Source organism: Sorghum bicolor, chromosome 6 (assembly GCF_000003195.3).
Source record: "Sorghum bicolor cultivar BTx623 chromosome 6, Sorghum_bicolor_NCBIv3, whole genome shotgun sequence".
Lineage (NCBI taxonomy): Eukaryota > Viridiplantae > Streptophyta > Magnoliopsida > Poales > Poaceae > Sorghum > Sorghum bicolor.
In genome coordinates, this window is record NC_012875.2 from 1,449,036 (window position 1) to 1,461,178 (window position 12,143).

General features: G+C 40.7%; 1 protein-coding gene across 1 annotated transcript; it reads left to right on the forward strand.

Annotated features, from left to right (window-relative positions):
• LOC8080268 (CTD small phosphatase-like protein 2) lies at positions 4,654–10,961 on the forward strand. Its single transcript, XM_002446006.2, has 7 exons — positions 4,654–5,029; positions 6,031–6,266; positions 6,638–6,756; positions 7,197–7,293; positions 8,380–8,814; positions 9,454–9,791; positions 10,418–10,961. Exons 2-7 carry the CDS (start codon positions 6,113–6,115, stop codon positions 10,616–10,618), a joined length of 1,344 nt encoding a protein of 447 aa, XP_002446051.1. The 5' UTR covers positions 4,654–5,029; positions 6,031–6,112; the 3' UTR covers positions 10,619–10,961.

Sequence of the window (12,143 nt, forward strand, 5' to 3'; positions counted from 1 at the left end):
AATACTAAGGCAAAGCCAACTAAGCATTAATAAATTTAGTAAGTACTATGACAAGTGAACATACCTCATGATGATATTTCTAAGGGTCCATGACTCATCAATGAAGTGAGTAGTGATAGCCATGTAACCTCTCTTTTGATTATCAGAAGTCCACAAGTCAGTAGTGATAGCCACTCTAGATTCAATTCCAGCCATGTACTCGATGGCTTTTTTCCTCTCCACCTCATATTGAGCCATAATATCAGATCTGAAATAAAATTACAGCCAACATGAATACAATAATCTAAAATAAATTTAATGTAGCAGCCAACATAAATACATGATCTGAAATAAAATTACAGCCAACATGAATACATGATCTAAAGTAAATTTAATGACGCAGCCAACATAAATACATGATTTGAAATAAAATTTCAAGGAGCAGCTCATATACCTTATTGTGTTCCTAGTTCCCATTTTAAACAGGGGCTGAAGTGCACCTACAAATCTCCGGAAGCCAACATAATCAACCATGCTTAAGGGGTACTCATGCAGTACAATCATTGCACTAAGTTCTTTTCTAGCTACATCGTGATCAAATATGTAGTTCTCCACTGAAACTGTGCTCGCTTCTGTTTTACCAAATCTCAAAGATGCTTGTGCTAGCGTCTTCCCATTGAGCTTGAGCTTCCTTTGCACACAACCCTTCAAATGAACATGAAGGTGCTTAGTACCATTTGTACTTGTAGCAGAAAGTTGTTTGAAGCAATATATGCATTTTGCCCGGACTGTGCCATTGAACTTCACCCTCTTGAACTCCGTCCAAACAGGCGATGTAAGCTTCCTCTTAGAACCAACTTACACACCATCTTCCTCCTCTACTTCATGTTATCATCATCTTCTATCTCAATTGGCCTCGATTCATTGTCTGATTCAGGTTGAGGGGATGCGGATAGTGGAAGTGACTCCGATGGTGCTTGTGAAGCTTGAGACAATGGAGATTGACTGCCACTAGCAATAGACATTTTTTTGAAACTGTATGAAACATACATTCACATAATCAGATCGAATAAAAGGCCAAGAAAACCATATATTCATATGATCAAGCCATATACATTCACATGAAAATACAAAGCACTAAGAAAACTATAAAAGGCTGATTTTTATTTTACAAAAACCCTAAAATAACCCATTCTATGCACAGGATGAAAATGATGTAATAAACACTTCCTAGGTAAAATACAAAACACTAAAACTATTTAGCCGAAGTCTTTGAATGCTAATAAACAAATCTACAGAACGTAAATATGGTTCCTTACCCCAGTAAACACATAATATTGTGACCAGTAGCAGTGGTAGAAGTTGGAGAAACAGGAGGTTTCCTCGTCGATGCAGCAACCGCAGGCTTGACAGGGTGTCGGTTCGCTGCTATCGTCGGCTTGACAGGGCGTTGGTTTGCTGCTGTCGTCGTAGGCTTGACGAGACGCCGATTTGCCACCGCCCGCTATGGATCTGAGGGGTCGACGACGACAGCCTGTTGGGAATCAGCTGGCAGTAGAAGGGGAAGTGGTGTAGGAGCACCAGACAGAGATGTAGTCGATCCTTCCTTGTCGGCGTCCTTGTTCATGATGGGGATTTCGGCCTCCGGATCTGGATCCACGGTCGCCGGAGGGTTGGCGTCGACGTCCCTTCGAGACGACGGGAGGAGGGGTCAGTAGGTGCTAGAGCTGTAGAGTAGCTGCAAGCCTGCAATAGGGTTAAGAGGAAGAGGAAGAAGTATCACCGGCCGTCGTTGTTGGTGCCGTCGGTGGTCACTGCCATCTACAGCTAGTTACTAGGGAGCTTGGGAGTCTCGCTCTGGACTCTGGGGAAGTGGGGATGTCGGTGTCGAGAAGTGAAACTCGGATATGGAGAGCTCTCGTCTCGCTCGACCTCTCTGTGCGGCAGCGGCTGCCTGGTGGGAGTGACGAAAGGGTAAGGTGCTCTAGGGTTGAATCTTATTTATACATAGTGCTATTGGGCTGGGCTAAAGATAATACTTGGGCCACATTACACAAGCGGACAAGCTACAACATCGGAGTCGGGTAAAAACAAACCCATGGGTTTACGGGTATGGGTACTCTAGGAACGCACCCGTACTCGCAAACCCGATGAGCATGAGCTTTTTCCATTAACAAACTCATGGGTATGAATATTGACTCAGGCAGCCATGCTCATGCCCTAATGAGGTAAAAACCCATCGGGTTTCGAGTCACGGGTCACGGGTACCCATTGCCATCTTTATTCTCAGCTCATCCCTACCTCGGATGGCATGAAAGAAGAGTGGATTTATTATGGGCTGCATATGTATGACTGAGGGCCTGATGGGAGGACCGGATGAACGAGGAGAGGATGTTGTGGATAAATGAAAATTAAGTAATTCCTCCTCTTTTTAATTTTTTTCTTTTCCGTTAGACTGCTAGGGCCACGTCATTGAATTGGCTGTACCTCGATCAAATCGCATGTCCTATGTTTCAACCTGCGTTCTAATACTCCCTCCGTCTACGAAAGAATTAATTCCTAGGATCCGTGCCAGTCAAACTTTTTAAAGTTTGACTAACTTTATAGAAAAGAGTAACAACATCTATATTATAAAATGCACATTATATGAAAATATATTCTATGATGAATCTAATAATACTAATTTGATACTATAAATCTTAGCATTTTTTTCTAGAAATTTGGTCAAAGTTTAAAAAGTTTGACTTAGGACAACACTAGAAATTGACTCTTTCGTGGACGGAGGGAGTAATAAACATCCAGAAACAAAGATATTTTGCTACATGTATTTGTTTATGATATATATAAATAATTTACCAAACTTAAAAAATATCGTGTAGTAGTCTAATTCTACGTTGGGCCGTTGCTTGACGTGTTTGACCACATCATGGACAAGGGTAGGGACAAGTGACTTCATCGGTGAATGGTTGTGATTAACTCAATTAGCGAAGCCTATCATGATTTGAAATATATTTGCTTGAGCTTATGTGTCGAATCTGCCCGTCAGTTAGCAATATTTTTTTTCTCACAATAAATCAGTAAACAATACTTTCAACCAAACGAACAAGATCAATCTAGAGTTGTGCTATTTTTTTATCATGACAATGAGACATACTTATTTTACATATATAAATATATCATATTTTTTCTCTGTCGCAACACACAGACATTTTTTGCTAGTACAATATAAAAGTATTAAGAGCATTTTCAAGAGTATTTTTCTACTTTACTCTATAAATTATCATTTGGAGAGTTATTTGATACGTTTGTACTCTCCATCAACTTTTCTATTTTTTTGTGTGCGCTATCGAGAGTCGTCCTTACTCTTCATTTTTAACTAGCAAAAAAAAAATCTAAAATAGATGATATCAATATTTGGAGATCCAATTAAAAAGACAATTGAAGGGTATTTTGTTCATAAAAACTCTATTTCTAAAAAGATATAAAAGTTGCTCTTGAAGATAGTAGAGATATATGTGATAAAGATCATGAAATATGCTCTTTTCTCTTATTAAAAAGGTGAAACAAATTGATATAGGTTTCTATAAACTTGATTTACATGATATATGTGATGAAGATTGTGAAATATGCTTTATATTTTCTATATAATTAGATTTGTAGATTATTAAATTCATTCGTCTAGCCCACAAACCGCATAAATTGCTGGTGATGTGGATAAAAGTTTGTTATGCCGATAGTAGCGAGAAGTCACACGCACCATAAGGCCGGGACCTATACCTCCCTGTGCTGTTCGTCGTTAAAACGTTACACGGAACAATTTTTTTTTGCCACAGCTCACATCATCAGGACTTGTTTAGTTCACGATTTTTTTTTATTTTAGCTAATGTAATACTTTTATTTATATTTGATAATTATTATTATTCAAATACAAACTAACTAGATTTAAAAGATTTATCTCGTAAATTACAGATAAATTATATAATTAATTTTTATTTTTATTCATATTTAATATTCCATGTATGCTCGAAAATGTTTAGCAACTAAGGCCTTGTTTAGATCCGATTTTTTTTTGGATTTTGACATTGTAATGCTTTTATTTTTATTTGATAATTATTGTCCAATCATGTACTAACTAGGCTCAAAAGATTCATCTCGTGATTTATAGACAAACTGTGTAATTAGTTTTTGTTTTCGACTATATTTAATGCTCCGTACATGTACCGCAAGATTCGATATGATGGATAATCTTGAAAAGTTTTTGGTTTTGGTGGCCTAAGGACTTGTTTAGTTCCAAAAATTTTTTGGTTTTCGGAACTGTAACACTTTTATTTTTATTTGACAAAAATTGTCCAATTATGGAGTAACTAGACTTAAAAGATTCATCTCGCGATTTACAGATAAACCGTATAATTAGTTTTTATTTTTATCTATATTTAGTACTTTATGCATGTGCCGTAAGATTCGATTTGACAGAAAATGTTGAGAAGTTTGAGGTTTATGGGTAAACAACAAAGCGGCCTCAGTGATCGGGCATGTTTCGTGGTGGTGCGACGTCAGCAAACTAGTCAAGGTCAAGGGGGACGCGTGCCCTCCTTGTCTCAGTCACCTCCATGTGGGTCCCGGTAGTCGGAACCGACGACTGGTATGGTAAACGAAGCAGAGCGTTCCAGTCCGCGCTGCGCGTCATTCCCCACCTCCTTCCACCCCGCAAAACCCCCGCTTCGGCCATGTCTCTCTCCGCAGGCGAATAGGCGACTAGGGTTTCAGCCCCCGGGGACACGCCGCCGCTCGAGGCGCCTCCGCCACCGGATCCCGGCACCCGCGCTACGCCGTCCGCTTTTGCCGCCTCTCCCCCGGCCACCGCCGCCGGAGCGCTCCGCCGACACCCGACGCACCTCGTCCGCCTCGTCACCCGCACCTCCGCGTCGGCGCAGGATTGCTTAGGGTTTGGGGGATTCGGCGGCTGGAGCCAAATCCCACCGCCGCCGCCGCCGCCGCTCGCGCAGGAGGGCTCGAGCTCGCGCGGGGTTTCCCTCCTCCTCCGCTTCGGGTAAGAGATTCCCCTCCCTGCTCCAGGAGACCGCGCGCTCGATTTGCTGTATGGTCTCGAGCAATGCTGCCGGTTTAAGGGTGCTTCCTTCTCGTATTTCCGCTTGCTTCAACGCGCGGATTTTTAGGTTGGGTTAGGGCGCGGTTCTGGGTTTCAAATTGTGAGCTGCGCGCATCTGCGCGGCCGATTTTGCAGACTTGAGCATTTGAAGGCTCAAGTGTTGGGGGGATAGCACTTGTATTTTCGCTTGCCTCGGTGCGCAATGTCAGCTGTGTTGGGGCGCGGTTATGGGGTTCAAATGTAAGTCTGCTTTGGTGGAGACGTGTGCATCTGTGATTCGAATTTTCGGGCATTTCGAGGTGGAAATGTTCGTGGGGGGGATTTTCACCAGTATGGTCGGTCTTGCATGAATGCTGCATTCTGTGTCTGTGCACCTCGAGTGGTATAGCTGGGGAAAAATTGGTTAATCCTAAGCTCTCTTGTAGTAGTACTTACTAGGATGGCGTAGATCAGAAGATAAAATGGTGCCAGTGTGTGTTCAGGTATGCAAGTTGTAGGGTGACTGCAACTGGTTGAAGGGTGATGCATAGGTGACCTTGTAGGAAAATATTTCTGGCCCATGGTTGTTCATTTTACTTAGCTTGGTGACTAATCCAATTTATGTGGGATCAATCTGCACTTGAAACTGTATATCTGCCTAAAACTAACCCCTCCGCAGTTCCTCTAGTGTCAATGGATATGTCTATTCCATACACAGACCCTGATAACTATAAAACATGTTGCCTCCATTTGAAAATTGCAACTATCAATCAACGTCTTTTTGTGTTTGATTTTGTGGTTTCTTTATGTTTGTTGTTGATAAGTACTTATAGTTTAGTTGCAACATCTGATGTGAGGACTCTACTTATTGTGAAATACAGAAATTCATTCATTTTCTTGCATTGGTACTTTGCAGAATTTCCTTGATTAACTTGTTTATATTCTCTTATTATCGATTTCAGCTGGAAGTGGTCAAGGAAACTTGTTCCACTGTGTTCTTCTGTTGCATGAGTCAGTTGTTTTGAGGTTTACCTCATAATAACAATGCAAACACGAAAGAAGGGTGCTGCAAAAAATGCAGCTGGTGATCGTGCCAATCCTAAGACAAGTAGGCCATCCAGAAGGGCAACTCAGTCTACAGTGGCTGAAAAGAAAGTAACTGATCTCATCACATCTTCTTCCAAGAAACAGAGACCTGGTAAAGTCCATCGAAACTTTGGTTGATATGTTTTATTCTTATTATATTTCATCTGTAGTATGATATTGTTAACTTGATCATACATCTTGTGTACAAACCTTTTCTTTTAATCATCTTGTGTCCAATCTGAAGAAAGCCACTGTCCTACAAGTACTTATTAGCCCTCTAATTATTTTGACACTGCTTTGGAAAAAGGGTTGGTTTTTACTCATCATTGAATTGATGGAGGTGTTTCTGGTGCTTCTCTGTTTGCAAATATATGATTTTTGTGCTCAGATGTTACTTCTGATGTTCTATCACTAAGTTGATTTACTATTAGTATGGGAGCATTGACTGGATCTGATTCCTACGATTGTGTTGTTTCCATGCAGTTAGTGTTACATCCAAGAAGCATTCTATAGGAGGAAGGAAGCTGTTAGTTTCATGTGATACAACTGATGCTGAAAATGATGCACCTCAGGTGGCCCCTAGGATCCCCCCTGACCTGCAGGTAGAGTTCTTGGCTAAATTTAGACTGAAGTTACTTAACCTTTTTTTTTGCTGTATTTCTGTTAATATCTGTGTTGTTAATTTGTTCCAAGAAAAACTGAAGTGAAGAGAGATGCCGATAGTTTGGTTGTAGTTATGTATGTAGTTTTCTATCCTTCTTGTAGTCAGGTGTTAGATAAGTATCAGCCAAGTATGAGTTGCTCATTTTGCACCAACTGTGTTAGTTTACTTCCCCCCTTGATGTAGTAATAATTTTGTTTTAGTAACTATTTACCTGGGTCTGATGTTAGGTTTTTTGTTTTAACCAAGAAATAACAGTAGACTTACTTTTTATCTTATATTATTTATTTTAGGTTTTTTGTTTTAACCAAGAAATAACAGTAGACTTACTTTTTAGCATGCATACTCATTCTTTTATTATATTTATATTTCTTGGCCCAGCACTCTGATGGTGTTGCAGATGATCGTCCCAATGATTCCATATTCTCTCCAACATATCACCATCACAAGGAAGGCGGTCTGAGTAACCTATCGAAAGGTATAGAGATAATAAAATTTTTCTGATTTGTTGCCCCTTATCCTTTTTTTGGTACATGGAGACAATTCAATGTTTTAATATTTTTTGCTAGGATTAAATGTATTTTTAGGCAGAGTCGTTTTCATTGCTAACTGTTTATGTTGAAAAATTTAATACTCACATCTTAGTGTTTTAAATTGTTTAACTTTGTTTAAATTAATTCTTTTAGACAGTGACTTCTGAATGACCTTGTCTTGCGGGATATTATATGATGAGGCACAAAACGTCTTAAACAAAATGCTTTCAATTAAAAGTCAATTTGATGATTCTTTCTATTACACACCATTGCATGAGAGTTGTTTGACACGAGACTTATTTTCTGCGTTCATTAGTTGAGTGGTGCAAACAGATAAAACGTTGGTAATTTTGTGTTAGATGGCAGCACCTTTATAACTTATAATGATAATTTGGTGACACCACTTGAAAAACTTTTTAGGTCTGTTTTGGTTGTTTATCGTCCTTTTCGAAGTTTCATGTTGTTGTAGTTGTTTGGGTTAATTCTATTGCAATACTAAATTTCTTGGAGTCTTTCTGAACAGTTTTGCACTCTGGCTGTCATATTGTAGTATTTCACTCCGCTGGTGCTGGACTCATAATGATTTTTTCCCCTGTCTCACCTTTCTCCTGAGTAATTCACTTCTGGAAGGAAACATGGAGAACAATTTGTGAATAATTTATTTTAAAGAAATATATTTTTATGTCAGGCTTTCATGGTAGGAAATTTGTAACTGGTTTCAATTGCAATCTCGATCCTATATGTTCACTTGAACAATTGGATTCGGTTGATCTTCCTAGAAGTTTTAGAACATTGAAGTATTACACTCTGTTTATACATTCATTGCTGCGTGTTGATTTGTTTGTGTTTTCCCATGGTTGGTTTTATGTGCTGTGTTTTTCAACCCAAGGTATACCTAAATAATCTTTTGGTAGTGCTGTTGACCGTTGGTGCATCATTCATGCTGTTTGCATGTCATGTTACCATGTCTGTGCTATTCATTTTTCGTTTTCATTCCTCGTTACTTCATTACTTGATTATTGATCATGCAGGCTTAGAAGAACAAACAACACATGATCATGCTAGTAAGGAAGCTAGCCTAAAATCTGGGTCAAACCTTGCATGTAACACTTGTGATGGGATACATGATCACTCTTGCACACTAAATTCGCAATCAGCTGGGCAAAGCACATTGCTTGAAGTGGATGAGTACAGTGAACTGGGAAACCTTTCCTCAGAAGTGTCAGCAATATATCTTGCTATGCAGCAATCTAAGTTGGAGTGCATTGATGAACAGAGTCAAGATTCTACCTCAACAGAAGGTTATGTTGAAGCTGAGGAGACTGAAGAGTATGATGATTTTGACCCGTACTCTTTTATCAAAGATTTACCTGATTTATCTATGGTGGTCCCCAAATTTCGCCCTGTTCTCCTTCCAAAGCAGACCCGGAGTTGTCCTACAACCACTCTTGTACTTGATCTGGATGGTATGAACTATTGGCTATATACACACTTAACAGTCTTCAATACTGCATTTAATAGTCTTCTATAGCCATTTCTACAAGTAGGTGCAATCAAAGCTGCTTATGTTATTTTCTTTTTCAAAACTGCAGAATGTCTGCTGCCTCTAGAATGCATAAGTTTAAAGCACGAATCCATCTATCTAGACTATTAATTAGTGGAAGAATGGAACTAGCAAGTGCTGGTCTAATTTTGTTGTCTTAGAACAATTTTCCTGCAGCTAGGGGCTGGTATGTGTTATAACAAGATGAACTCCAGTACTCCACATGTTGGCTAAATCTAGTAGAACAGAATGTGGATTTTGTTTTTGCAGACTGATGGATTTGTACCATGACTATATCACTATCATGGTCTTTCAGAACTCTGATTCAACAAGGACATAGATCTTGGTTATCTGATGTAAACTAGATTGCTTGCTGTATGGCAGTAATCCTGCCCTTAGTAGTTCCCAGAAACTTGCCTAGAACCATGCTTTGGACTGAAGCAACAGATTTACTTCTTTTTCTCTTGCCTGGGCTTTGCTACTGCCACTTAGATATAAGTTTTAAAGTATCATTCGTTTCCCACATTTATGTTAATTTCGTGTTTATCATGCTACAATGCAGAGACACTTGTGCATTCAACTCTTGAACACTGTGAGGATGCGGATTTCACATTTCCAGTTCATTTTAACTTCCAAGAGCACACTATATATGTTCGATGCCGCCCCTATCTGAAGGAATTCTTGGAGAGGGTTGCCAGCATGTTTGAGACAATTATTTTCACTGCTAGTCAAAGCATTTATGCGGAGCAACTTCTCAATGTTCTTGATCCCAAAAGAAAGTTGTTCCGCCATCGTGTTTATCGTGAATCTTGTGTCTATGTGGAGGGAAACTACATGAAGGATCTGACAGTACTTGGACGTGACTTAACTCGTGTAATGATTGTTGATAATTCTCCGCAGGTATGCACTATTGTATTTTTTTCCCTCTTCTGCGGAGGATTCTTTTCCATTTGGCCTTCATTCAAATGAGCATCTTTATTGTATCCAGCATGGTAGGGGCCATTTGTTTTCACCACTGACATGCATGTGTTTTACCCTATCATTAGCATTTTCATTCAGTGCCTACAATGTCCTTGAATTTTTTGGTTGGAACCATTCAGTGTTCACATGCTATGAGAGAATAATGAATTGGTGGGAAATTCTTGCACGTCGTGGTTCATGATACTTCCTGGGCATGGCATAGCTTCTCAGAATTATTGGGATAGCTAATATAAACGGATAAGTAGTATCTTACTGAACAAGTAGATTTTTTTTTACTGTTCCCTGGGTAGAGGGCAGTCCCTGGGAGCATTTGATGACGAATCATCTTCAGACCTAAGAGATGCTGGAGATGCTGGAGATGCTGAGCGTGAGTGTCTTCAAGCAGTAGCAGGAGCTTTTGTAGTTCTGAAATTTATCCATCATTGATCTTTTGGATCGTGCACAGCTGTTATCAGTACATCTGCATTATTCAAGTTGGATTAGCTTATAGTTCGCTTGTTGGGTTTTGGGAGGATTTGAATGTAAAGTTGCTTTCCTTGGTGCAGGCCTTTGGGTTCCAGTTGGACAATGGCATTCCTATAGAAAGCTGGTTTGATGATCCCAATGACACGGAGCTGCTGAAATTGCTCCCGTTCTTAGAAAGCTTGGTCGGCGTTGAAGATGTCCGGCCTTATATAGCAAGGAAGTTCAATCTAAAGGAGAAGGTAGCCACTGCGTCTTCTCTCGCAATAGACATGCAGATGTGATCCATCCGATGCTGCCAGGGATTATTCCTGTGTCAAAGGTGGCCATGGTGATAAGTGTAGGAACAGAGCTGCTATGGCAAACCTGTTGAATGTAGCATGTCAGGATCCCCGGGCTCTCTGCATTGCTGTATGTGTTTCCCTCACCGCAATGTACCATTTTCTGCGGTTGGGCGGTTGTAGACTTCACTTACATTTTGTTGGCCCAGTTGACTGTGATGGCCTAGTTACATATTCTGTCAACATGTTAATATCATGTAGGTTGGTTGATACATTACATATATATAAGCTCCTTGCGGGGGCAGAGGGAACCAGATCGAAGATGGCCCCCCTCCACTGGCTGCGACATGTCACGTGTGTGAAAGGCAGACTGAGCAACCCTGAGAGGCTGAGACAGTGCAGATGGAACTATAAGGTCCTCAATGCAAAAGAGCCATGAATGGCGCGAACAGGAGATTAGCCGATAATAGGTTTGGAAAGTTTGCGTTAGGCTTGGAGGCGAGGGAGCGGATCCTGGAGGCTAAGCTAGCCTCGGCTTATGACCTCCGTCCGGATTATTGGCACCTGGGAAGGCCTCGTTGTTGTCGTCCCTTGCATCCATCTTCATCCCTACTGTGTTCCGTTTCTGGTGGAGGGAGGAGGGCCAGCGTGGGGCCGTAGCAAAATCATTTATTAATGGAAAGGAATATGATGCGACTGTGGCCAAAGGCCCAACTATATAGAGGAACAGAAACATTGCATATCTTGAGGACTGCAGCTGTGTTGGGCTCGCGGATAGATCAGGTTGACATTGATCAGCGGCTGTGTTGGGCTGTGGCAATGCGGCTCGCAGGTCGGCTCTCTCGCATCGGAGACCTGCAGGCTTGGGATTTAGGAATGCGCATCACAACAGGATGTGTGACGGCAGACACTGCTGGCAAAACAGATTAGAGATCTTATGCAAATCTAAATTTAATCCCTGTGACGGCCTGTGTAGTCTCTATCTGTGACAGGTGGCAGATTATTTGGCCACTCATGGTGCTTGTGTTCTTTGGCTTTGGCTGTTGTGTATTCATGAGTCAAGCCCCAGAGTTTGTAACTAAACTCTTGTATGGCATTTTGCCTGGTTCTAGTGCTTAATGTATTTACATATCGAGAGAGAAAAAAACACAAACACAATAGTTTTGGAAAGGATAAAATTTACATTATCTCTTAACTTTTATGAAAGACTGCCTTTTCTTCGTGAACTCTAAAATCGGATAAACCACCTATCTGAATTTTTAAAACCACGGCATACCGCGCGTGCCAATTGACTCGGTTCACTAATAGGGGATACACCACGACATACCGCGCGATGATGTTCAGCAGAAGAAAGATTGTCACAACCTAATAAATAGGTCGGTTCTGGTCACTTTACCAAGTGCCAGGGAAATTACACTCGACAAAGTGACCATATGCCCCAACAGGTTTCCTAGCTTTGCCGAGTACCTCCGGCACTCCGCAAAGAGTTTTTTTTTAAAAAAAAATTAATTTCTTTGCCGAGTGCCTC

What these genes read in the sequence shown, in the direction of transcription:
- LOC8080268 (XM_002446006.2), top strand. Translation starts at nt 6,113, where the DNA reads ATGCAAACACGAAAGAAGGGTGCTGCAAAAAATGCAGCTGGTGATCGT. An exon ending in GGATCCCCCCTGACCTGCAG is followed by an intron (nt 6,757 to 7,196) that starts GTAGAGTTCTTG and finishes TTCTTGGCCCAG; the next exon opens with CACTCTGATGGTGTTGCAGA. An exon ending in TTGTTGATAATTCTCCGCAG is followed by an intron (nt 9,792 to 10,417) that starts GTATGCACTATT and finishes TCCTTGGTGCAG; the next exon opens with GCCTTTGGGTTCCAGTTGGA.